The sequence below is a fragment of the Gobio gobio genome (assembly GCF_949357685.1).
Source record: "Gobio gobio genome assembly, chromosome: 22".
Lineage (NCBI taxonomy): Eukaryota > Metazoa > Chordata > Actinopteri > Cypriniformes > Gobionidae > Gobio > Gobio gobio.
The window spans coordinates 42,095,262-42,123,058 of NC_137118.1; the positions used below are offsets into that span (position 1 = coordinate 42,095,262).

The 27,797-nt window shown below is 39.1% G+C and overlaps 2 protein-coding genes across 5 annotated transcripts; both read left to right on the forward strand.

The window, feature by feature from the left end:
* Positions 1-243: 243 nt before the first annotated feature.
* sbno1 (strawberry notch homolog 1) lies at positions 244-21,668 on the forward strand. 4 transcript variants are annotated; one of them, XM_079805272.1, is made up of 33 exons: positions 244-599; positions 1,669-1,785; positions 5,125-5,226; positions 5,731-6,058; positions 6,513-6,551; positions 6,706-6,806; positions 6,897-6,993; positions 7,773-7,933; positions 8,092-8,225; positions 8,317-8,407; positions 8,494-8,655; positions 8,873-9,008; positions 9,114-9,219; positions 9,331-9,484; positions 11,393-11,575; positions 11,668-11,765; positions 12,730-12,875; positions 13,072-13,263; positions 13,524-13,703; positions 13,838-14,010; positions 14,105-14,236; positions 14,324-14,459; positions 15,993-16,105; positions 16,188-16,259; positions 16,345-16,444; positions 16,537-16,611; positions 16,718-16,864; positions 17,048-17,142; positions 17,250-17,336; positions 17,418-17,555; positions 18,197-18,273; positions 18,385-18,578; positions 20,277-21,668. In XM_079805272.1, exons 2-33 carry the CDS (start codon positions 1,672-1,674, stop codon positions 20,417-20,419), a joined length of 4,206 nt encoding a protein of 1,401 aa, XP_079661398.1. In that variant the 5' UTR covers positions 244-599; positions 1,669-1,671; the 3' UTR covers positions 20,420-21,668. The 4 variants fall into 4 exon arrangements, with proteins under 4 accessions (XP_079661398.1, XP_079661400.1, XP_079661399.1 ...); XM_079805271.1 differs by lacking the exon at positions 244-599 and adding an exon at positions 744-865; XM_079805274.1 differs by lacking the exon at positions 6,513-6,551.
* A 411-nt stretch (positions 21,669-22,079) lies between these two features.
* Positions 22,080-27,458, forward strand: cdk2ap1 (cyclin dependent kinase 2 associated protein 1). The gene is made up of 4 exons (XM_079805275.1): positions 22,080-22,271; positions 22,937-23,028; positions 25,350-25,476; positions 26,194-27,458. The coding sequence occupies exons 1-4, from the start codon at positions 22,217-22,219 to the stop codon at positions 26,259-26,261; spliced, it is 342 nt and encodes a 113-aa protein (XP_079661401.1). The 5' UTR covers positions 22,080-22,216; the 3' UTR covers positions 26,262-27,458.
* Positions 27,459-27,797: the final 339 nt, after the last annotated feature.

Consider the following 27,797-nt stretch of genomic DNA (forward strand, 5'->3'; position numbering starts at 1 on the left):
AAGTGCTTAAGACAGTGTTGCAGAATACAACATACAAAGATTTGTTTAATGATGTTCTCATTTTGCGGATTTATCTGATTTAAATAATTCATAGGTTTAAAACACTTTTTTTAAATCAGATATATTGGGTGTTTTCAACCTTTGTCAACAGCGTAGGTCAGACTCTCTGCCTTTGACCTTACCAACATGGCTCCAGCAATGTCATTTTGACGTGTCATTGGAGGAAATAATTTTTACAGCGTCACTTCCTGAATATGAGTAAGGGGGAGGTCACGTGACATGGCTCCGGCGCTCTCCTTTCTCCGACTACTTTTGATTTAAAAATATAATTTAAAATCTCGATTACTATGGACGGGCTCCAGAGCTTTATGAAAGATGGTCGTTGGTCAGCTCTCGATCGATGCTCGGCGGTGCGTTATACGCGGCGCGTGGGGAACATTTCTGGACACAAAATCGTCTGTTTTGTGGGCTGCAGCATCACGTGACCCGCACGCGCCTCGGGTAAAGATGGCGCCTGGCGGTTAGAAAACAAGCAGCGCAAGCAGCGGCGACATCCTTCACACCGCCGCGACGTTTGGGATCCATAGAAACCCAGTGGAGTACGTGTTTGACTTATTGGACATAAGCGGCCAGACTGCGGGTTTGCTCTGCTTTCCGTTATAGTCACAATATCGGTCGGTTTAGGGCCGATATGCGAAGGAATATTGAGTTTTATTGCGTTTCGCGTGAAAGCTGAAGGAGTCTTGCGACTGGTTCACGCGCTAGGCAGCTAACCTGAGGCGAGCCGTTAGCGCACTTTTGACAAAGTCACTGACAGGAATTATTCGCTCAAATGTCATTTTTTGGCACGTATGCTGCCTGTCAGGTTCGTTTGGATTTGTTTAAACCGGGTTATAGCCTATTTAAAGGGTGTTTTGGCTCCCTTTTTGCTATTTAAAGTTAATTATACGGATCGTGAGGGGAAATTAGCTAGCAACCACCGTAAGCAAGTCTGAGGAGCAGTTACACCACATGCAGCATATTTTTGACGAATGAGATTTTTGTTGTTAAAATAGTAGTTTATTTTTAACTCATGGTCTGCCATTTAAACGCTTCCGCTGAATATTTATGACTAAAGAGCAGCACGTTTAGTGCACCGGTTGTCTAATCTTGTGTATTACCACCGTTACGTTCTACGACAGATTATTGTTACTGTGTAACTACAATGTATTGATTATTTCAGGGAACGTTAGAGTTTTCTTTTGTTTCTAGTCTGGTTTCTGAATGTGTAAGCTGGTTGACATTATCATCCAGCAGCAACGTCAGACCAGGAAGTCTAGTTGGATCAGTTTTGGCAAACACGTGTGAAGCTGGATGTTGTGCTGAGCCGTTAGCAGCATTAGTTTAGTATGTTTTTGCCTTGACCTTAAGACTGCATTTCTCGACTAATTGATGTTTAGATTTATTTAATATGTGGTGATCAGGCGATTAAAAACATTCAAATACATTATCTTGGTAATGCAATGGGAAAGATGTGATCTTTAAGTTGGGTGTATGTCTTTAGTAAATGTCTGTGTAGTTTAAGAGGACATCGAATTATGTTTGATGTTAGAAGATTAAGTGGGATGTTTTGCTAAGCAGATTCTCTTTGTAATCTTTGGTATAATGTTTTCTTTTTCTCTCTTTTAGACAATGGATCCTGGACAAGATTTGCTTCTGGCTGCCCTAAGTGAAAGTGGAATCTGCCCTAATGATCTGTTTGATGTTGATCCTCAGGACACGCTCTCACTCCCTGCCTCACAACAGGTCATTTAAAATGCATACATGCAACATGATATACTATACTTTCATACTCATTTTTTTGTAGGGGCAAGTCAAAGAATTTTACTTGCCTGACCTGACAAGTAGCCTGATTAATAACAAGAATCACCAAAATGTTACAATGATTCAGATTTTTTACATTTAGTGTAAGTGGCAATAGTGGATAATGAAACATGTTGTAAATGGATACATTTGACATTCTATAGACACAAATATGCACTGGAGTAGAGGGCTGCATTGGGATTGAGTCCTGCCGGGTCCCGCGGGACCCAACGTAAATCTCGCGGGAGCGGGCGGTTTGAATTTTGCTGCGGGCGGGAATGGGCGGCTAAAAAAAACACAACGGGAATCGGCGGGATAGGGAGGTTGCCTAACGACATGATGGAGAAGATGTCAATAGATGATGTAGAAAAGAACCTCAAACGAGGTATTTACAGCACAAAAGCTAAGCAAGGAAAGTCTGACATTTGGAGAAGTTTCTCAATTGTTTTGGTAGGCAAAGTCATGCGGTATAACGTTATATGTATCCACATATTGCGCAGCTGGCAAATACATAGATCCCTGCAGGTCAAGTTGACTGTTTGGTGTTTTTGACAAACAATACATAGAAGTTTAGTGAGTGGAAATGGATTGTTTCTAAATGTCCGTTTGCTATTTTGTGTTCACATTACGTTCTGTTGAAGCATGTTTTCTCAGGTTTCCTTTCAGTTGGTCACGTTCGACGGAATTGGGATCTGTTTTTTGTTTCTCAATCTGGTTTTCTGTTTTGCAAAGCAGTCTATTTTTATGTGCAAAGTTTTTGATAAAAACGAAATTATATTTGAATGTATTTGTCTTTTTTTTTTTTTTTTACATGCAGGCCAGGGAAACGAAACAAACAACCCCATGAATCTCTTTAATAATATCAATACAAATACGTGTTTTTTCCCCCCTGCGGGACGGGAGAAGAGACAAAATCAATGCATCTCTATTATTGTGCGGGAATAAATTCTCGGAGTTTTGCGGGTGCGGGCGGGAGTGGACATACATATTGTGGGAGCGGGCGGGAGTGTTAACACATACGTTGCGGGAGCGGGTGGTAATGGTCAGAAATTCGGCGGGCGGGAGCGGGATGAAGAAAACAGTCCCGCGCAGGGCTCTACACTGGAGCATTTGCCAATATATTATTACAGTATCAACTGAGGGTGCTCTTGCTTGCATTTGAGGGTGCTTAGACAATTCAGCAGAACAGTGTCTGCAAGCGGCCATTTCTGCGTCTTTTTCGGACATTTTAAAGCCTTGTTTTTTTACTCATCTGCGCGACAATGACGTCATCGCAGAGCACCAAGTGGACGAGGCGCGCGCTCAGTCAGCGGAGCCAGACAAAAGTATAAACAAGGCTTAATGCTTCCACACTTCCGACATGTGCTGCATTTAGAAGCATGCACGCCTCTCTCTCAGACGTGCTGGTTCCTAAATTTGATCGCGTCATCAAAAACCTCATTGTTCGGTAAAATTGATTCTGTCTTTTTACTTATTCGGGAGGTTGCCGAACATTCGGTGCATCCCTATTACTTACATTTTAGATGCGATATTGACTGTTATGCTCCATTTAAGCAGCGAAAATATCCAAAGAAAAATCACAGCAGAACCATATCTCACAGCAACACTCACTGAATGATTCAGCGTTTGAACGAATCGGTTGAGTCAAAGATTCAATGATCCAGCCATAAACAACTGCCTCATTTTAGAATGACTCAATGACTCCCTTCATTAAGACGGTCTCTTGTCGCCACCTACTTGCGGTTTAGTTTCATGTTTAAGTCAAATAATTTTCACCCTGACATTTATTTCTATATTTAGAACAATCTCATAACATTATTTAATGCAGTTGTTTAATTTTTCACTGTAAGTCATTCATTAGATTAGTAACAGTCCTATATTGTCTTATTCTTTATTTAATTTAATGATCAAATTTAAGAATTTGAAAGTAAATATGAAGCATACATTTCATAAGATTAGGGGGAAAAATGCCCTTTATAAAAGTAAAAAAAAAAAAAAAATGCCTTTGGGGTAAATATCACAAATATCATTTAAATGTCACAGCTGATAGAACATTGATAAGTATATTGCTTCAGAATAAATTATATTTACACCACAAAAATCAATTTTCTCTGAAGTGAGTGACCGATTTAGGCACATGACAAGGTTTAATGTCGAGCCCTGAATATGATATCGATTTATCTGGCTATGTACAGTACATTTTTCTTAAGGAAAAAAAAAGCTGTGTGCTATAAAGAGAACCCGGTCCCATTTTATATTAAGTGGCCTTAACGTACATCAAAAAATAAGTACAATGTACTTATTGTGTTCATATTGTATTGGAAAACACTTTTGCTGATATTGAGGTGGGATACGGGTAAAGTTAGGGACAGGTGTGTGTCCCTATGGTTATGGGTAAGTTTAAGGGTAGGGTTAGGCGTAAGGGAAGTGTCAACAGTGTAATTATAAATGTAACTACAGAAATTAATTATAGATGTAATTGCATGCAGGTAATTTTTACAATGTAAAATCATGTATGTACACAATTATTGCATTGAATCAAATGATTAATTTAAATGTTAGTACATTGTAGTTAAGGCCACCTAATATAAAGTGGGTATTATTACTATAATATTAAATGCTAAAATTAACCGTATTAAATTGATTTGCTGTTTATTTTTTGGTTATAATAAACACTTGAATAAAGAGATGTATAAATAACATATACAAATACAAACGAGGCTGTGACCTTTGGATTACAAGTCCAATTCTCTAACCATAAGGCCACAACCCCCCCCCCCCCCCCCAAACGCTGATTGAGAGATTACTTGAGACCTGATACATTTTCAATAACCTGATTTATTTCTGTCAAAATATTTTCTGATGTTCTTTCATGTTTATTTTGTGCCATAACTAGTATTAAAGAAGAGATGATCAGTTCACGTGCCGCTTGAACTGATGTGACAACAGCGATCTGTCACGCAACATTAAAGAGCATTAAAATTATATTTGTTTACATTTGCAATAGAATTGAAAGAATGTAAAATCTGATACTTTTTCGTATCAAAAGTAATAAAATAGATTATTGGATGGGACGCATGCTACAAATAATGTTTAATGAACTTTTCTTCATGCATCAACTGAAAACAGTGTAGACTAAAAGACTAATTCATCAAAATGAGGATTGATTTGAAGAGTAATCGATATTTCGAGCCCTACTCAAAACAGAATTAAATCTAAAAACAATTTTTCTCAAAGTAACACATTTGTTGATTGACGTGAGTTGTTCTTTTTCCTTTCCAGTCTGTCTCATTAAATGCACTTGACATCGGTCTCAGTAATGAAGCTTCTGGAATTGTCAGGATTGAACCTGCAGTTCCACCTACTCCTACAGTCACAATCAGGGTAAGTGTTGCACATAGCGTCACTATTTATAGACTTTTAACTAACTTCGTAAAGTCTGGTCTAGTTTATTCTGTCCAAGAACTGCCCACGTATGCAGAAAGAGTTTTTGTTCTTGGGTGCCGTTTAGGATCGGGTGTATCCGTATTAAATTATACCCAATATGCAGATTATTTCACAGATTGAAAGTTGTAATATCAGAGAAAGCAGAAATATCCAGTTGTAATATCAGAGAAGGCGAAAATATCCAGTCTGAATATCAGAGAAAGCAGAATATCCAGTTCTGCTCATTAACTTGCAGCTAAGTGCACTTCTGGAAGTTGCATCAAGCTATCTAATCAGATTGGAACTAGCGATTTCTTGCAGTTTTTCTGTGAAATATAATGCAGACTGTGAGTGAGCAAACTGTGGGCGGTCTGTCTGAGGCCTCTGGGTGTGTAACATGTTTTAATATTTGACTGTAAAGCTCATTACACATGCTGCATTGATCATTGTGTGTCTTTGCAGGAGAAGCCTCAGCCCTCAACTACCACCTTTGTTTTAAATCAACTGAATCAGTTGCCATCGCTGGGTACCATAGTAGTGACCAAACCATCAGGCGGGACCGCCTCCAGGCAGACCATCACCGTAACCAAGGTGGTACACACAAGTTCGACGGCACAACGGAGCTCTTTATCCTCTGCCACTGTGGTCCCACCAAAAAATGAGCAGATCAGGTTGAAGGACCTTCTCAGAACCAGCAGCCTGAAGACAAGCAGCCTTGGAGAGCTTATGAAGTTGAAGCCCCCACCTGACATAGCGCAGCCCGTTGCTACGGCAACAGCCACAGGCACAAGTGAGTGCTGGCAGACATGCTGGACCATAGATGTGTTTTTTTGCTTGTAAGGGTCTGTCGTTGCAGCTGTCGGCTTTGTGGCACTTTCCAGATCTAACGTTGGGTGCCAGTTTTCAAGTGCTGCCTCCAGCTGTCAAAACAAGAAACCAACATGGGCTCAAATCACCTTTGAAGGCGTAAAAGCTATTTAGATGCTCTAAGGAAATAGGAGACATGTTGTTTTTGTCCATTCTGTTAAAGAAAATGCTTTAAATCTAGGCCACGTACACGGTGCTGCTAAAGATGGATGTTACGGCTCTCAGTGCTTCAACCCGAACAACTATTTAATACATTTAATTCATAACCTTTATGGTGCGCTCTTTGTTAAAGTTGAGCATTTTCTAAAGCTCATCTAGAGAGACCGTGTGGATGCAATCATGCTGTGTTTTCTTAATGTCAATGCTCTTCCTTTCAGAAATTATTCTGGTCTCCACAAAGATGATGAGCAGATCAGGTATGGGTAGGGTTTTAACTGCAGTGCACTGATTCTGTTTTCACAGGTGCTTTCATGTTGTGGTGGGGCCGTATCAGTTCTGACAAACTGTTGTGGCTGTGTGAATATTTGTCTCTAATTTTTTGTCTCTCTTTTTTTTTTTTTTTGTCTTCAGCGGAATTAAACAATGGCTTGAAAAAAGAAGTGTCCAGCAAAGATGTAGCAAGAATCTGGGTCAACGATGACATGAAAATGCGGAGCTTCTCACCTGTAAATGTAAGTTTATTTATTTTTAATTTTTTTACTTAAGTTCATTGAGGTCTTCATTTTTTTAAAATCCAAAAACATTTATTTACTTGAATGTAGAAATTACCAGGAATGAAGGAGGAAGATGAACCAGAAGAAGAGGAAGAAGAGGAGCTGGGTCATGCGGAGACGTATGCCGAATACATGCCAATGAAACGTATGTGTAGTCGTGATCATAGTGCTTAAAGGTTTACTTCAGTGATTTAGCATTAAGCTTTGTATTTAAACTGGGTCATTTATGCAGTAGAAATGTGAAATTATTTTAGAATAGACAACTAGTTATACATTAAAACTATGCTGAAAGCTCCTGTATGTGAACCTTTTGCAGATAAATACAAGTGCATTTTCGTTTACTATTGACACAAATCAATAAGTAAATCATACTCCACTACTATAGTAAACAACTTTTCCTAATTAGGCCTACTCTGTATACATTTTATGATGAATAGTATCATTATATATTATGTTTAAAAAGCTTCTTGTGTTCATATATTTAATTATAAAATGGCATACTATGTACACTACCCTTCCTGAAATACAATTAATATTGTCATCATTCATTGATTTCATGTTAAAATAATATACAAATTCACTACCCTCTTTGAAATACAATAATTAGTAAAAAAAGAATAATAAGATTAATCGGGAAAAATAATCGTTAGATTAGTCGACTAATCGAAAAAAATAATCGTTAGATTAGTCGACAGAAAAAATACTCGTTAGTTGCAGCTCTAATACAAAGCCTAATGCTAAATCACTGAAGTTACCCTTTAATTAATAGATTGTACACGGTGTAGTTTCTTAGCATTAATTCAGTCGTTAAATGCACACTTTCCCTTCAAGATTGTTGGATTATTATTAGTGTCAACAGATCCATTGTTTTTCCACTGTGTATTTGGCAATTTTGTAAAGTTAATCTCACATCTTGTCTCTCAGTGAGAATTGGACTGCGGCACCCTGATCCTGTGGTTGAGACCAGCTCTCTGTCCAGCGTCAACCCGCCAGATGTGTGGTACAGACTTTCCATTCCAGAGGAGACCATCGATAGAGGCTGGTTATCTGCCCTCCAGCTAGAGGCCATCACGTACGCTGCTCAGGTTTGGGTCTTTTTACATATTGTAACCTTTAAAATGTATTGGCATTTAGAAAGCAGATTAGCTTTATGCAGGTCAAATCACAAGTACGTCAAAATTTCACACACAGTTTACTACAGTGTTTAAGATCTGACTATCTCAATCATGTCTTTTTCGTACAGCAACATGAGACATTCCTACCAAATGGAGACAGAGCAGCCTACTTGATTGGAGATGGAGCCGGTGTTGGAAAGGGTAGAACCATTGCTGGAATTATATATGAAAATTATCTTCTTGGCAGGAAAAGGTCCCTCTGGTAATCACTTGTTTTTTTTCATCCTCCAAGCTGCTTTTTGGTGTGTAATTGTACCACTATTCATGCCTTTTTTCCCCACTGGTCTGTGCAGGTTCAGTGTCTCAAATGACTTGAAATATGATGCAGAGAGGGACTTGAGAGACATTGGAGCAAAGAACATTCAGGTCCATTCGCTAAACAAGGTACATTTAGTGCTTCTTTGTCAACACATGAGATGTTTGTGTATTTTGAGTAGTACACTAATTCTTTCCTCACTCCTCTCTTTCAGTTCAAATATGGAAAGATCTCATCGAAACACAATGGGAGTGTGAAAAAAGGTGTGATCTTTGCCACATACTCATCCCTGATTGGAGAGAGCCAGTCTGGGGGAAAGTACAAGACGAGATTCAAACAGTTACTACACTGGTGTGGAGATGACTTTGATGGTGTTGTATCCTTTCACGTTACAAGGAAGTGGTCAATAAATTCACAATTCCATAATTTTGTTACTACATCAATCTGACATCCCTAGAAAAACATTGTATGCTTTAGGAAAAAGCATGTTTCATTGCATATTGACTGAACCGCAGTGAAGCACTTCACATGGTGTGATTGTATTCAGCTCTCTGGTAACTATGGTGACTGATTCCCTTGACTAAGCATCTCAGATCATCTTTGATGAGTGTCACAAAGCCAAAAATGTTTGCCCTATTGGGTCATCCAAGCCCACAAAGACCGGTTTGGCAGTTTTAGAGCTACAGAACAAGCTGCCAAAAGCCCGGGTTGTGTACGCAAGTGCTACAGGTATGTGTCTGTGGATGTTGTATTTTTAAAATTTATGTAGGAACACTGTAAGCAGTGCGTTTATTTGTTTTGCTATGTATACATCTTTTGTATGATTTTGTGTAGGAGCATCTGAGCCCCGCAATATGGCCTACATGAATCGGCTTGGGATCTGGGGAGAAGGAACTCCATTTAAGGAATTTACTAATTTTATCCAAGCTGTTGAAAGAAGGTGAGTTTATCAAATAAGAGCTTGTGTTCATGACCTTGCTTTTTAGTACCAGCCTGCATTCTTTCAATATTAAATGCAACCCTATTTTGGTTGTTTTTTCTTTTTTTTTAGAGGTGTCGGTGCCATGGAGATTGTTGCCATGGATATGAAGCTGAGAGGAATGTACATCGCTCGACAGCTGAGCTTCACAGGCGTGACGTTTAAAATTGAAGAAGTTCCTTTGACGCAGAGCTACATCAAGATGTACAACAAATCAGTCCGCTTGGTGGGTGAAATGTCAGCTAAAACCAAACTATTATTCCAAATGATGCATAACTTTATTAAGACAGACACATTTAGGGTTTGTTCACACTTGTAGTTCGGTTCTCTTGGTTCTTTTGGTCCGGACCTAAAAAGAAAATCATACATTTAGTCTTGGTTCACTTAGTGTTCACACTGTCATTTTTAACACCGAACCTTAAGATACAAAAAACCCCCCAGCTTTTATGACGTATATTTTGTGATGGAACATATCAAACATCCAAATCAATGCAGTGTGTGCCAAAAACCAGGTATGCTTGAGCATTCTGTCCTTTTTAGGGTTGCATCTTGTAAAATCACACCCTGTTTTGGTTCGTTTAGATGTCTTTGGTCTGTGTTGCATTCATATTTCATAACCTCTCCATAGTTCATAATTTTAAGTGGACCGAGACCCACATTTAAGGGATCTCAACCCTCTACACTTCGAGTAAATCACTTGCATATGCCACCAAATTTCACGATAAGCGACTAAAAAATGCCTTTATTTAGCCAATGCTAGTAAGTTTGTATGATTTCACTCACCTGTGATTCAGTTAGAGGCAAAAAATAAGTTTAGTTGCCTGGTGAGCTTTATGGACCGTCACTTGGCCGAGAGCGCCCTCTGTCGGATTCTCTCACATGTGCACTCAATATGAGAGAGAGAGAGATCCGTACACATGAACTGACGCAGCTAGATCTAAATGCGGTAAGGATTGCCCGATGACCAAGAGTTGGAAGAATTGTCACTGTCCCGATCGAGCCAGTGCATCGTTTGCACATGTTTTTAAGCCTTGCCAATGTAAACATGCACAAGAAGACACACAAGAGAAGTCTGTTCGGTACTCTCGCACTGTGTGAGAAGTTTTGTGTGCGCACATTCAGAAAGCCGTGACTGACAGCACACAAATACCAAATTGGTTTCTTTCACGTCGTCTTGCGCTTGAACAGACAATTTCACACACAATTGTCAACATTGCCTGTCTCGGTGAGCATCGTAGTAAACATAGTCTGTTATGTCTTAAATGAACATAAATGCGTGTATCAGTATATTAGATCTTTTCATTTTAGGGGCCTGGTAAACGGTTTTCAAAGTACAAGGTTTTGAAAACGATACCTTTGCCGTCTCCATGTGTAAACCAAAAAACGCGGATCTGTGAAAATGGTGACGTCATGCACATGCGTGTTACATGTTCACACATGCGTATTACGTGTTTGTGACGTGTTTCTTGACAAAGCGGCATCTCCAACTACTGGCATGCATAATACAGCCTTTTTAGTCATCACAGATTCGTGTGAACGGGAATCATTTTGACAACCGTTGTCGTGTAAACGTACCCTTAGTCTTAAAGTGAGGGCAGCCTAATAATCCTGCTGCTGTGTTTTTAATGTTAATCAAACAAGACTCTCGCAACTCTCACTGCTCTTGACTCGATAACTTTTGTCATTTTAATAAGAATTAATCTATATTTAATTAGTACATTGACAACCATGTTGTGTTATTTTACATTTGAATACTTTATTCAATTTCTGTACCTGATCTGTATCTAATTTCTGTTAGATCTACCTGAAAAACCCAAAAAGCACAGTTTATTTCATTTGTATCTTTAGTCTATTGCGTTTATTTGTGCTATGGTTTGTAGTTTGATTTAGTTTGACTTGTCTTTAACAATGTTTGAAATGTGTATATTTTTTTTTTATTTGTATAGAGGCTTGGGTCTCGTTCCGCATGTTTTGTGAGCACCCAAGGTTTGAATGGCAGTGTTCGCACTTATTCAGATGAACCGCTCTAACAGAGCAATCGCACTAGAGTTCGCTTTAATTGAACCAAACCTGCCAAGTGTGAAGTGAACGCAGCGTTAAATAATCATAAACTCTTTATTTTGCAAATGTGCAGTGGGTCTGTGCAAGAGAGAAGTTCCAGCAAGCCGCCAACTTGATGGATGCAGAACAACGGATGAAAAAGTCCATGTGGGGTCAGTTCTGGTCAGCTCATCAGAGGTTCTTCAAGTACCTGTGCATTGCCTCTAAGGTTCGAAGAGTGGTGCAGCTGGCCCGAGAGGAGGTTAAAAATGGAAAGGTTAGATTAGGTGTTCTCTTGTTACAGAAGAGCTTTCAGAGAGAAAGAACTGCAGTGATTTTGGTTGTGCTGACCTCTAACATTCTCTGTAGTGTGTGGTGATTGGTCTTCAATCAACTGGAGAAGCACGAACCCTTGAAGCCTTGGAGGAGGGAGGAGGCGAGCTCAATGACTTTGTCTCTACTGCAAAGTAAGTGTAATAATTTTTCAGCAGATATAATTCATTTTGCCTTAAGGGGCTTTCGCATTGGAGGAACCGTAGGAACCTTTTCATAGTTCCTAGAACTAATGGCGGAAGTACACGCTTTTTGGCTTATTCACACCGCAGGAACTGGGAACAATTTTAGATCTAGGAACTCCTTTTGGGGGAACTTAATTAGCTTCTACTTCAGAGCAGGTTCTATCCCAGCACAATAGGAACTACCAGTGACGCAAGTGCATTGACCGAATGCACACAAAACACCAGTACCCGACATTTAAAAAAAAAAAAAGCTGTGTACACTAGTACGGTGATGCATTGCTGCCACATACATATTTTTTTCTTCACTCAATTATGTCGTAATAACGAGATCTTATGTCGTAAAAACTTAAATTTTCTCATAATAACGAGATCTTATGTCTTAAAAACGTCCATTTTCTCATAATAACGAGATCGTATCTCGTTAAAACAACATTTTTCTCGTTAAAACAACATATTTTCTCCTAATAAGGGCGTGTGTGTGTGTGTGTGTATATATATATATATATATATATGTATATGTATATATATGTATATGTATATATATATGTATATATATATGTATATATATGTATATATGTATGTCTGGATCCACATTAGAGAATTTATTGAGCCCAAAGTGGTGTAACTTTAACCTAGTACCTGCTCACTTTCCATAATCAACATATGAAATCTAAAAAATAAGATAATAGGCTAATATTTAAACATAGCCTAACTATGAAACTAAATATAGGCTACGTTTTCTATAACCCCTTTCCGACGAAAGCGCTGACAATTTTTCCAAAAACGGCTTATGTAAAGTTCCTACTGGTGGTGCAAATGCAACCGGGAAAATGGTCCTAGGGGAACATTTAAGTTCTCGGGGAAGTTCTGTTTTTTTTCCCTACTGAACATATCTATGCATGATCCTTTAAAGGGGTGTCCTGCAGTCCCTAGTGGAGAAGCATTTTCCTGCACCAGACAGACAGAAACTCTTCAGTCTTTTAGGCATTGACCTGAGTGTGAAGAAAACGCCTTCACCTTCAGAAACCACCACTGAGCAGAAAGGCAAAAAGCGGAAAGGTACTACAGTTCACACACACATGGAAACCGCAATATAGATGCCCTGTTCTATTTAGCATTGGTTTCTACCCTGAAACTATGAGCATATTTCGATTGTTGGAGGAAGTAAAACCACTCTTGGGCTTTTAGGTTACTCAAATTGAAAATGAAGGCTAGTAATGGTTTTACTCTGACCATTGGGGACTTATGTTTGCAGGTCCAGAAACCAAGAAGCAAGTGAAGAAGGCTCGTAAATCTGGTGGTTTGTCTGGTTCCAGCTCAGATGAGAGCAACTCGGATGATTCGGACAAAGATGCAGAAAGCGACGACAGCTTTAAGTCGGTCAGCTCAGGGGATGAAGATGACTTCAACCCCTTTAAGGATGATTCCAGTGAGGATGAGGAAGATGGTGAGAATTTGTAAACGCTCTTGCATTTTACAACCAAGATGATAAGGCACATTTATTTATATAGTGCTTTATACAATACAGATCAAAAAGTTAATAAACAGGTAAAATAACAGTGTTAATGTTGTAAAGTTCAAATTCAATTTCAGCTATTAGCAGCTCTACAGAAGACAATAGTGTCATTTATTCAGCTCAATTCAGTTCAATGCTGCTACCAAGATAATTAGAAATATTCAAATGCTGCCTATTTATTTGAAACTTAGATCCGTGGCTCATCAGGAAAGACTCTAAAAAGAGTAAAGACAAGAGGAACAAGAAGAAGAAAAAGAGCATTGATCCAGACTCTATTCAAAGTGCCTTGTTAGCGTCCGGGCTTGGAACAACCAGACCCACTTTTACAGCCCCCACCATCAAACCTTCAAACAACACGGTTACAGTAGTAGGTAAGTGACCTATGAGCTCTTCACAAAGTTTAGACCATTGCATCTGAAAGTTGTTAGATAAAGCTGTATAATTAAGAACGTCATTGTCCAATGAATATTAATACTAATAGTCACACCAAACAATTGTATTGAAGCTAAAAGTGAGCCAGAGGAGAGCAGCTGTGTGACCAGTCAGGATGCTGTTGAGGACGCCCAGCGGATGAAGAGGGACCTGCTGGATCGACTGGAGCAGCTAGCAGAGGATCTGCCACCCAACACGCTTGACGAACTCATCGATGAGCTGGGAGGCCCTGATAACGTCGCCGAGGTTGGTCTGTTTTTAGAGGCTTTTTTTGAGTCAGCCACACTGCATTTAATTAATGCGATGCCATTTTTAAATGTGTGCATCTTATGCAATACAGATGACTGGCCGCAAAGGCAGGGTAGTCAGCAACGATGATGGCACCATTTCCTACGAGTCTCGATCAGAACTTGACGTCCCAGTTGAAATCCTAAACCTCACGGAGAAACAGAGGTTCATGGATGGAGATAAGGTATGCTGCTTTGGTTTTTTTCCCCACGTCTGTGTAATGTTTTGATATTATGAACAACATCTAAATGTTCTATGTTCACCTTGGTAGAACATTGCAATTATCTCAGAGGCTGCCAGCTCTGGTATTTCTCTCCAAGCTGACCGCAGAGTGAAGAACCAGAGGAGGAGGGTACACATGACGTTAGAACTGCCCTGGAGTGCTGACAGAGCTATTCAGCAGTTTGGTGGGTATATATATATAATTGTTTTGTTTTTAATTTATTCATCTTTGAGAGGGAAATGTGTATATGGAAATATAATATATGCATATGAAAGCCTAAAACCAAAATTTTTAAGATTCTCGCAAAAAGGAAAATTCTGTTGTTAAAGGAACAGTTCACCCAAAAATTAAAATTAGCCCATGATTTACTCAAGTCATCCTCAAGTCATCCTAGGTGTGTATGACATTCTTCTTTCAGACGAATACAGTCGGAGTTATATTAAAAAGGTCCTCCTGGCTCTTCCAAGCTTTATAATGGCAGTGACTGTTGGGTCATTTTTGAAGTCCATAAAAGTGCATCTATCCAGCATATAACGGTTTCAAAAAGCTTGGACGAGCCAGGACACTTTTAATATAACTCTGATTTTTTGTCTGAAAGAAGAATGTCATATACACCTAGGATGGCTTGAGGGTGAGTAAATCATGAGCTATTTTTCTTTTTTGGGTGAACTATCCCTTTAATTACTCACCCTCATGTCGCTCCAAACCCGTAAGAAATTTGTTCATCTTCTGAACACATGAAGATCTTTTTAATGAAATGTGAGAGCTTTCTGTCCCTCCATTGACAAGCTACGCAACTACCACTTTCAAGCCCCAGAAAGGTAGTAAAGACATCCTTAAAATAATCCATGTGACCTCAATTTTATGAAGCGATGCGAGTGCGTTGTACAAAAAACAAACAATTTACCACTTTATTTACAAAATATAATCTCCAACACGCGTTCACGAGAACACTGCGTGCTGTGTTGATGTGAGAGCAGACGTTCCGTGAATGTCCATTGGAGATTAATATTTGTAATCTATGTGGTAAATTAGATTTTTGGTGCGAACAAAGCACTCGCGTCGTATAACATTTAGGTTAAGTCACTGGAGTCGCATGGATTTATTTTAATGATGTCTTTACTACCTTTCTGGGGCTTGAAAGTGGTAGTTGCATAGCTGTCAATGGAGGGACCGAAAGCTCTCAATTTCATCAAAAAGATCTTCATTTGTGTTCTGAAGATGAAAGAAAGTCTTACAGGTTTGGAGTGACATGAGGGTGAGTAGCCTAATGAATGACAGAAGTTTCCTTTTTGGGTGAACTCTATCCCTTTTGTGTTTTAAATGCACAATAACCAGGTTTTTATATTTATCATAATTAAAAATCCACTTTATTTAAATCTCATTCATTTTAACGAACTGAATATTGCTTGTTCCACAGCTAGTCATATTTTATTTTATTTTTTTAACTGAATAAATGTAATGGTTTCCACAATAAATATATTTATGCTGATCCTAATAAATGCATTTTAAGTGATTATTTACATTTCTTACCCTTTTTAAAAAAATTTTTTTACCTGTATCATTTGTACTGAAAAATATTCATCACACTAAGTTTTATTAGTTTGCTAAAACTGTAATCCAGATGGATGGAAATTTTATATGCAATTCAAATAAGGCATATATCACATTTGTATTAGTTTCCAGTTTACTGACTCTTTGGATTCACTGCAAACAGGTCGAACACACAGATCCAACCAGGTCACAGCACCTGAGTATGTGTTCCTCATCTCTGAACTCGCTGGAGAGCAACGATTCGCCTCAATTGTTGCCAAACGACTGGAGAGCCTGGTGAGTCACTCGTGCACATTCTGCATGCTAATGGGTGTCAGTTTTAATTTGGTAAGCCTAATTGTTTGTCTTTCTCAAATAGGGGGCTTTAACGCACGGAGACAGAAGGGCCACAGAGACGAGAGATCTCAGCCGATTTAACTTTGACAACAAAGTAAGATTGGATTACACGCACTGTCAGTATTAAATGCAGTTGTTGCTGGACTTATTCGCTGATGTATTTTTTTTTACATCCACAGTATGGCAGAAACGCTTTGGAAATAGTCATGAAGTCTATTGTCAGTCTGGACTCTCCTTTAGTGTCTCCACCTGCTGACTTCAATGGGGATTTCTTTAAAGGTACAGGTGATTTGTCTTTAACATTAGTAGTAGTCACTGGAAACCCGTCGAATTTAACTCAATTTAATACCTTGTATATTCTTTTTTTCCAGAAATCCGCAATGGTTTAATCGGAGTGGGGCTGATAAATGTGGAGGATAGATCTGGTGTTCTCTCACTAGACAAAGGTGAGAGATTTTCAGAGAGTCTAAATTTCACTCTCAGTTTTAATTGTCGTGAAATGTTAAAGGATTCAAGACCAAGTAAAACAATGTTTTCATTTTCTCTTTTTAGACTACAACAACATTGGGAAGTTCTTGAACAGGATTCTTGGTATGGAGGTCCAGCAGCAAAACGCTCTCTTTCAGTATTTCGCTGACACTTTGAGCGCTGTCATTCAGAATGCCAAAAAGACGGGACGATATGACATGGGAATTTTAGGTAAGGTGGTGTTTTAAACACGACTAAAGTCTCGAAGATCCATGGAAGTTCTATTGGAAACACATCTCAAAGCTAACAGAATATCAGTGTGATCTTAAAATGTAGTGAACACCATTTTTGACTTTAGGATTAGCTGGTTTGGTTTCCTTTTTTCAGTTTGAATATTGTTTTTTTTTCTTGCAGATTTGGGCTCTGGAGATGAGAAAGTAAAGAAAGTTGAAGCAAAGAAATTCTTGACACCAGGATATTCCACCTCAGGGCATGTGGAGCTCTATACAGTACGTTTATATCCATACTGAGAAACTTAAACGGATGCACCTTTATGATGCCACTATTAGTGTCTGTTTAGTTGGCTTATGTCTAAAAAATGTGTTCGTGTCTTCAGGTGAGTGTGGAGCGGGGAATGTCATGGGAGGATGCCACCCATGTCTGGGCTGACCAGAACGGACCAGATGATGGTTTTTACGTTCAGGTGAGGCCTTTTTTCCCCCGCTGCCTTTATCTTTATACACCCCTCTGCCAATTCACAAAACATTTTCTGTTTCATCTCAAGGTCCGGAATAACAAGAAAATTGCCATCCTTACAAAGGAAGTCAATCCCAGAAAGAGACTCTTTATGGTGTACAGACCAAATATCGGAAAACAAGTTAAACTGGAGACTTACGCAGACCTCAAGAAGAGAAGTAAAAAGGTATTGCGTTACTGCTGTTTATAAGATGCAGGTTTATTGCATTCTTAATGTTTTTGGTTCAGCATCAGTCAAGTTATGAATTTACCAGCTATGTGTATATATATTTTTTATATATATTTTTTATATATATTAGCCGTAAAAATGTATCTTGCCTTAGCTCAGTACTTTTATCGACAGACCATACACAAGCACAGTTTTATTGAATCAGTAGTGATTCACTTCCACAATTTAGTATGATCGTGTTCATATCAGCTGCGAGCTGTACTCTTCACATGAACCGCACCCCAGACCACCCATTTTATGACTTGGGGATGGTCAAGCAGCTTGTTTTAGCCAGTCTCAGATCAAGCAGCTCCTCAATGTGCCAAAATAGCCACCCTACAAAAATGTCCCAAAATCAAAGCATGCTTTCAAATCTGCTGAGATGCAGTTGCTTCAGACATCTTGTAAAACTCCTCTACAGCAGTCATGATCCACATCTTGAATTTGATCTTCATAGGTTTTACACCAGCATTGCAATAAGCCAACATCCAAAATCAAATTTGTTGTCTCATTTGGGGTTTGGTGAATGCCACTCTGCAGACTATTTCATGTCATTTCTTTAGCTTGTGCAGTCTCTAATACTTCTCATCCCCAAATAGGTCCTCTCTGATGATGCCAAGCAGCACTGGATTGATCAGTACAATTGCTCGGCTGAAGTCTGCTCGCATGCGTACTGGTAGGGTCTTCTTTTAAGTCTCTTCAGAATTGAAAATCCAAAAGAATCGTGCAGTTTCATTTGATTGGTGAATCTTCTCAAATCGTTTTGGAAATTCTTTCTGTTTGATAGGCGAGGGAACTGTAAGAAGGTGTCAGTGGGGCTACAGTGTGAGATCGGGCTGCGGTGCAGGACATACTATGTCCTCTGTGGCTCCGTCCTCAGCGTGTGGACCAAAGTGGAGGGCGTACTGGCCTCAGTCAGCGGAAGCAATGTGAAGATGCAGATTGTACGTTTGAGAACAGAGGATGGGCAGAGAATTGTGGGTAAGTTGTCAAACAGATGTTTGCTTGGAGTGTAGAAAATTAAACTACCATTCAAAAGTTTAGGTCATTAAGATTTATTCTGCAAGGATGCATTTAATTGATCAAAAGTTACAGTAAAGACAACTATATACTTTTCACAACAACATTAAGCAGCGCAACTTTTTTTCAACATAAGCCCTATCCAGACGGGACTAGTTTTCTAAAAACACATTTAAGCTGCAATTCTTATCACTCGACACCTGTGGTTTCATGTACCGATTCGGACAGGCCTCACATCTCAGTGTTTATTACAGAGGTGGGAGAGTGTGTTTTCTGGATGTGGATGTTACAGAAGGTCATGTGCTGTGCTTGCATGCATGATGTATATGTCTTTAATTTATTATTTGTTCATATACATTTATTTTTTATTTTATTTTAAACACTAAGTAAACTTCACAAATGTATAGCAGTGGCTGTTTATAATAAACTTGCATAAGTCAGCTGAGAAATCTAGACAAGTATCTTGCCTAGGCCGGTCGTGATTGGTCCGTGCAGCTCTTAAAGGGCCGGACCTAATATTCTGTGTAAGGCAGGGCAGAAACATGCTGGCCAAGTGAGTTTTTAGGGTTTTTTTTAACCCTAAAACAATGAATAGTAAGTTCTGTCATATTATTCAATTACTTTTACAGTTTTTTTGCCATGGTATCGATTCGGTATTGAGGTATTTTAGTCTGGTATCGTATCGAAGTCATAATTTTGGTATCGTGACAACAATATTCTATATAAAAAGTATTTGCTGATATTCTTTTATTTTTTTTATGTTGGTTTACAAATTTGCCTTTTTACACCCCTTTACTCTTTTAGTTTTACATTTTGTCAAGGGCTTGTTTACATTTATACTTTTTTATATAGTATACTACTGAAGGCCAACGTTGCAAGTTAAATTAAATGTTTTTAAGGAAAATTGTGATAAATTAGTCGATATATTAATCGATATAAAAATAGTCGTTAGTGGCAGCCCTAATCTTACCTGACACTGACATTAAAATAGGCAGTCTTTGCAGTTTCTGCGATTTGGCTCTATTTATTGATTGTATATGTTGTTTTTTCATCGGAGACCATCCATATTGAAACTAAATGAAAGCATGCCAAAGATTGGTGTGCAAACGGTAGCTCAGGTAAGTCAAAAACACAAGGAGAAGCGTTAAAAGAATATTCAAGTTCAGCAATCACAGAAAAACAGTAGGCAATTTGCCCTGGAATTTTTACAGAGGTTGTGTGAGAAACACTGACTTGGCAGATTCGAACGGGATTAAAATCGCAAAGTACGTCTGTGAAACATGAATTTCTGTCACGTCCCCCTGGAAATCTAGTCCTGTTCGAATAGGGCTATAGATAAGAAATGTTTCTTGAGCAGCAAATCCGTGTATTAGAATGATTTCTGAAGGATCGTGTGACACTGAAGACTGAAATGATGCTGAAAATTCAGCATTACATCACAGGAATAAATTACATTTTTACAATATATTCACATAGAAAACAGCAGTTTTAAATTGTAATAATATTTCACAATATTCCTGAATTAATTGTATTTTTGATCAAATAAATACAGCCTTGGTGAGCAAAAGAGACTTCTTTCTAACAGGAGTGTACATTGTGGCTGTGAAAAACAAGCAAGACGAGTTTTAATTTCAAGCCGTTTTCTTTTTCCCTGCTCAGGTCTGATCATTCCCGCCAACTGTGTGTCGCCCCTGACCAACATCCTGTCATCATCAGATCAGTCTCAGCAGCTGGCTGTGCAGCAGCAGCAAATGTGGCAGCAACTCCATCCACAGAGCATCAGCCACACCGTCAACACATAGCGTGACAAACGCGCCCCTCGCTTTAGGGCAGATGTGGCATCGTAAGCCAGCCAGCCACCCTTCCTCTTCCGGTACACTGTGAGGAAGACAGTGCTTGTGTCGTATTTAATATTTCAGGGTTCGTGTCCAAAGAGGACTCATTGCCAAAGGAGCTTGCTGGACGACAGAATCGGGAGCTCTGCGCTTCAGGAAACCGCACTGAGAAGGGGGCGAAACTGGACGATATTTGGTCAGACTGTTTCCTTTTCACAACCTCCAGTCGGCTAAATCATCGCCTGTGCTTTCCATCGACACACGTGGCTCTGTGAAGTCACACACACTACTATGTACACAGGACAGCGCTCAGGGGTTACTCGCAATCGAGTTTTCTTTTCCTTTTCTTGTCCCTCTTTTTTGTCTAATTTTAAACATGGCCTCCGCCTGTCCCCACCTTTAGCCTTGTGACCCAGCATGTCTTGGGCATGACGCTGCTTGTTTACCACTTAATACAGTCCCTGATTTTTGAAAGCAGGAACGCTCCGGCTCACCCGACGGGTGTAAGCGGTTTAAACCCAACCCTGAAGACTATCAGGAACATTGCATGGTTTGAACCCTTTGGATTTAGTTTAGTTTACGGAAGCAGGTCAGCTTCCAAGAGGCTTGATGTTTTCGCTGCTTCCCGGTGTTGCAGTTTGAGTGTTTAATGCAATTGTAAACTGGAATGACCTCTACAGAAGGCCACATCAATCAAAGCTTTTGCTCCGTTTTTTCTATTTCTCGCTTTTAATAATTTGCTGTCACACGTGTTCCTTGGGATAAAGAGCTCCCGAACCTCATCTCTGCTGTAAATGTTGGAGTTTGACACGTGCTCGGTCTCTCTACTATATCTCCATGTATAGTTGCATATCTGAAATGTCATGTTTTTCCTGAATTGTAGATGTTGCGGCACTCTGAAGACAATGTCATTCATCCTTGCACGAGTTGCACTACTGATGGATCTGTTGTACAAAGAATCTATGGAAAAATTTAACTGACTGCAAGATCTCTACCTCTTGCATATGACCAATAAATCTTGTGGATTACATCAATTTCAAAATGTCTTTGCTTGAAGGGAACCACTTTTTTTGTATTGGTAATGTGTATTCGGCTTTCTTTATCAATGTGCTAAGGGTTGAACGAGAAAGAAAGTACTATAACTACAGCCGAAGTAAATGTATAAATCTAGTTCTCAAGGTCAGATGAGTTTTATAAAATAAAAACACACACACGCACAAGGTTTCACATTTATTTCAATGTAGTTTAATAGCATTTTGGCACAGTAAAAAGTACACCCTGTACAAAGCTAGACAAAATAATTAAATCTAATTAATCAAGGTTTGTTCAAATAAATCCTAAAACCTTTTTTTTTTGTCCCAAATTTAAAAAAATGTAAAGAAAAAATATATACATGTGTAATTGAACAAACATTTTCCATGTTTTTTTTTATTAAAATGCATTTTTAGTGAAACTAAATTAAAACATTCAAGTAAAATACACTTAAAATCTTGCTGAACGAGCAGTATTTCTTCATTAATGATTTTGTAACTTCTCCAGTTGTCCCTGCGACGACGGACAACATTGTTTATTTTTTTTTATTAATTATGTGTTAATTGTCTTGAGTTCTTTGTGATGATGATGGACAGCAGTGTGGGTGTCATGAGGAGTGACGCGGCCATATTTGCCGGTGCTGCTCCGCTGTAAACAAAAAGTGTCTGTGAGACGGACGCTCCGCTGATTTTAGGGACAATTTTATTTCTCTCATTTATTATCTCTTCAGGTATGTCTTACAAACCCAATCCCCATCAACACCTTCCGGGAACTTCTGGGAACCAAGGTATGCCGAAAAAGCGTGGAAAACTCTTCGTCTTGAGTGTATTTGATCGAATGTAAGAATTGGCGTGAGAAAGAATACCTGGGGAAAAGCCGTGTGTAGTTTTTGTCCAGTCTGATCGCTACAGGGTCAGATCCTTCACATCCGCCATTATTACTAGTGAAAAAAACGCTTTCCTCGCCTTCGATAGGGCTAAATATCGGCGTGAGGTGCATTTTCGGGTTCTTCCCGAAGGGTCCGCGTCGCGCCGTGGCCGGATGGGTTTGTGTGGAGGCCGCTAGATTGTGATAAAAATGAATCCTTTTAGCGGCTAAGATCAAGCCCGTGCCGTTTCCTCCATGATTGTCTCTTGGGCTGTTGATTGATCGGATTCAGACGTGCAGTTTTTTATTGCTCTTTGGGGACACCTAGTGGCCGATGGCGGTATTGCACAGAACGAGCGTGACGGAGACCGGGGCTAGTTGTCACAGTTGCGTATCAGTGGGTTTGAGACAAAAGGCCAATCACGCAAATGCACAAACAATCGTTCTGCATTGACACTATCTACCTGTCAGTCTTGTCTAGGAATAATATATGTATTTATGTCAATCATAATCGCTGTATATTGTATCATAATCGCTGTATGTTTCATCCAGTTAATTATTTGTGTTGTTGTTCACTCTTAACAGGAAACATTCCTTCTCCATCTTCCATGGCAACAATACAGTCATACAAGCCAATTCTAAACGACTTCGGACCACCTTCATTGGGATTCCCACCGGTAGGTTTCAGGCTTATTGTAGTATAGAAATCAAAATGAACAATTGTTTATTTATTTGTGTGGAATATTGCAGTAATTATTATAAAAGATGTATTTAGCATTTTCTTTTAACTCAATCTTTAATCAAAATAACTTTCACTCCCTCTTGCAATAACATTTCACTTGAGTGTTACATGAGATCGACCAATAGCAGACCACAACCATTCAATGAGTTCCCCATGGACAAAATCTACTCGGATATACGTCACAATAGGGAACGAAAGTCTATCGCAAGTTCAGTTTCATGCCGACTTTAACTTAAACCATAAAAAAAAATCGTAACTTGAAATAAAATAAAATTGTAATACATTAAAATACCATATTAACAACAAAATTACTGTGAACTTAAAATATAAAAGTAAAAACTCATAATATTAACCATAATAGTTCCTAAAATAACACTGGTAGGTTTGTATTATTTTTTTTTTTTTACACTTTAAAACTCATTCTGTCCTAACCATAGATAGACTGTAAAAAAATATGGACGTAGTGTCCGTGGCGTCACCCATAGGATTGTGAAGAGCAGTTTTGAAGCGTAAAGTCGGGATGAGCTGGCCGTTGCCATCTTGGCAGTGCGTCATTCCCGCCACTCCCGGATAACTGACAATGGGCAAAGAGGCGGGATGTGGACGGAGCTGAGGTGACCTGAAGATGACTAAAGCCCTGTCCCAAATGGCACACTTCATGTGCACTTTCGGTCTCGTGGACTTAGGCCCTGTCCCAAATGGCACCCTAAACCCTCACGCTCTTCTTCTGATTCCGCACTTTCTCGACTTAATGCCGCTTTGACTGCCTAGCTCGCTAGCTTGTGGGCTCAGCTGAAGTGCACATCAAGGGCGCATAATAGCCGCTTGTGAGTACCCTTCTGAGACCTAAAATGACAAATGGGACACCCTGCGGTCTTGTGGACTTAACGGACACGCAGGGGCCATTGTAAGTGCACAAGACCGAAAGTGCGCATGAAGTGTGCCATTTGGGACAGGGCCTTTCAATGGCCGCTGCGTGCGCATTTCTGTGTCCGTTAAGTCCACGAGACCGCAGGGTGTCCCATTTGTCATTTTAGGTCTCAGAAGGGTACTTGCGAACGCCTCCTTTGAGGTCGATATGCGCCCTCGATGCACACTTCAGCCGAGCCCGCACTGGTGCAGGTTACGCTGCGGACTTCTTCCCGGCAGTCAAAGCGCCATTATGTTGTGAAAGTGGGACTCAGAGGAAGACCGTGAGGGTTTAAGGTGCCATTTGGGACAGGGCCTAGCAGAACCTGTCCACCTGCCACGCCCTTAATTATGCAGAACTTTAAGGCTTTATATAATGTAAACGGATGAGTTATAAAAAAATTCACCCCCCTCACAGTCGTCATGAAGGGCAAAATTAGCCGTATAGACCAAAACCCCAATTTGTACCAGGCTGTAAACATGTTTTATCTGCTGTCAAGTTGAACATTTTAACATGAGGCTCAATGAGATTCTGCTCCTTCTGGAGCCTGTCTCTAGTGGCCAGTCGATGCAGTTTAAGTCACTTCCGTATTGGCTTCAAGTGAAACTGCGGGAGGTTGCCGCTTGGTCCTAACGAACATATTTAAAGGGATAGTTCACCTAAAAAGTCATCCTAGGTGTATATGACTTTCTGCTTTCAGACAAACACAATCAGAGTTATATTAAACAAATATCCTGGCTCTTCCAAGCTTTATAAAGGCAGTGAATGGTACCTTAGATTTTGAAGCCTAAAAAGCACATCCATCCATCATAAAAGTAATCCACGAGTCTAGTTCCAGCGGAAGAGTGACCTCTGACCCGACACATGCTGTATTGATGAACTCGGTAGCTTTTGTATTCTTTTGAACTGCGTGAGGCGTCTACTCTCACCTGAGCTTATGATACTCATACATCCTACATCATGTGTCGGGTCAGAGGTCACTCTTCTACCAGAACTCGACTTGCATACGGCCGTTTCCGGAAGCCAGTGATTTATAGTTTATAAAGTTATAAATATGGTTATTTTTCTTACACAAACCCATCGCTTCGCTTCAGAAGGCCTTTATTAACCCCACCGGAGCCGTGTGGAGCAGTTATATGATGGATGGATGCACTTTTTTGGCCTTCAAAATCAAAAAAGGTGCCATTCACTGCCATTATAAAGCTTGGAAGAGCCAGGACATGTTTAAATATAACTCCAATTGTGTTTGGCTGAAAGAAGAAAGTCCTCCTAGCACTTGAGGGTGAGTAAATCATGGGGTAATTTAAATGTTTGTGTTTTCCCCCCCCCTCCTTTATCATGTTTAGGGTCCGAATGGAAACCAAGTACCTCAGAGTAAATATGCTGAACTCCTCGCCATCATTGAAGAACTTGGGAAAGAAATAAGGCCGACATATGCAGGGAGTAAAAGCGCCATGGAGCGACTTAAAAGAGGTTTGTGCACAAACGCTATAAATCTGCTTTTGGGTCAATGACATGACATGTATTTTTTGTGTCCGAACTCATTATTTTCCTAAAAAAAAAAATTGTATAAATACATGTCTCGCATCAAATTGATCTACAATATTTCCTTTATAAGATACTCTTTTAATTTTTTTGAAATTCAATTTGAGTTGTGGGGTTTCAAAAGCCTAAAATGTCAGGTGGTGTGACCAGCAAATTTACATCTAAAAGTATCAATTCCCACTGCAATTGCAAAAGGAAGTAAGAAATATAAACCATTATATAATGTATACAAATAATATAAAAACTCCTTATGGAAAATTGTGTTCTGAACACAGAAAAGTGTCCGTTTAAAGGAATTGGACTAAAAGGGCAATCCATAGAAAAGGGAATTTTCCATGTGATATGCATTTTACAATGATTCATACGCATATTGTATATGTATATTATTTAAAATGAGTTTATGGTCACACCACCTGACATTTTCTGTGTGGTAAAATCAAAAAATCTTGTTTAATAATGAATTAATGCTGTCTTAGAAGCTGTAAAACCAATATGAATCAACACTATACATTTTTTTTTACATTTTAAAACTCTTTTGCTTAATAATGACTTGTTTTTATTTTTCTTATTTGTCATCGACCCTTTTATCAAATGCACTCGTGTTACACTTACTCATCAACTCCAATATTGTGTCTTTATTTGAAGGCATCATTCACGCCAGAGGGCTCGTCCGGGAGTGTCTGGCAGAGACAGAAAGAAACGCGAGATCCTAGCGCCTCCTTCCTCATGCTCTCCATTCGGCTGAAAGAACTGTGTCTTCTTATACCGTCACACGGGAATCATGCATGCCTTTCCTTTGAGGGGGACAAAACAATCAACAAGTGGAGCATTTATGTTACGAGTTGCGCTTTTCATCTGTGGTTTGGAGGGGATAAGGCACGACGCAGAGAATATATCTTCTGGTTTATACATGCAAGAGATCTGGGAGAACTGTTGCCATTTGAGTCGTTTTTATATATTTCATTTTCTTTGACCACATAGTATCTTTAAGAACAAAACAAGCAAAAATGCATGCAACCGGATGAAAGGTCCCACATTAGAATCTGCATGGCTTTTACAGGTTAGACTAGGTATGTGCTTTTAGAAATAGGTCTCAGGATTATAAGGTATTTTCTCCTCGGACACACTCATGGATAGCTGAGTTTTCTTTTAACCGGGGAGATTCTCAAAAGTATTATAGTGATGCCATTACTTTCGTCTTTATTTGTATTTATTACCTTGTGTAATACAATGTATTTTCATGTAAAGACAAAAAAGGTCACTCTTTGGAATTTTGTATATCTGTCAATAAATATGACATTCATTGTGTATGAAACGTTTTTGTTTATTGTTTTGCAAAAGACTTGTGTTGTATTGCAATTTTACTATCCTTACATCAGTTTAACACGGCAATACCAGATTTTTACTGTTGCTACAATAAAACTGTGGTATCCTGGTTTGATGATCCACCTAAGTAGGAAATTTAAATACAAAGATTCTTACATTTTCGATCATTATGAATCAGTGTTTACCATAGTAATTATTTAAAGCTGCAATATGTACATTTTTTTTCAGTAAAATAGCCAAAAACCACTAGTCCAGTGTTATATATTTTGTTCAGTTGAGTACTTACAATATCCCAAATGTTTCCAACTATTTGTAAATTGTGAGAAATTGCTCTTTTAACATCATTTTAACCAAGGAACCGGGACGTGTGAGGGAGTCGCCTGTCGATGGCGTCATATCTGCATTACCCTCGGTTTCCGGTTTATAGACCCTTTTCACACACTGATGTTTTAACGGTCATCAATATCGTAAATCCTGCAACGTTTTTTGTATTTTCATTTAAAAAAAAAAAAAAATGTACATTTATAACACTAATACTTTGTATTTTATTACTTTTGCAAATTACAATAAAAAGGTTACCGCTGATGTGAGGGTGTTTAGTAATAGCGTCTATTGAAGTGATGGTAAAAATGAACATATTTCTCTCTTTTCACTGCCGTTATCAATCCCACTCTATTTTTTTCCCTCTTTTTGAAAGTTGTGAAATCACTACTGTGGCGTTTTTCTTTTGCTATGTGAGCAAATGGGCACACAAAAAAATGTTTAATGTATTCTCTCATTCTATAATATTTAACCCAACTATGACGACTTCCGCTCTGAGAAACCCAAAAATGTGAAAAGGGCATATTCTGCAGAAACGCTTTCCTCTCACTGCAGTGTCATAGCAGCCGCCGAGCGAATGCACAGAGTAACTTAACAACATC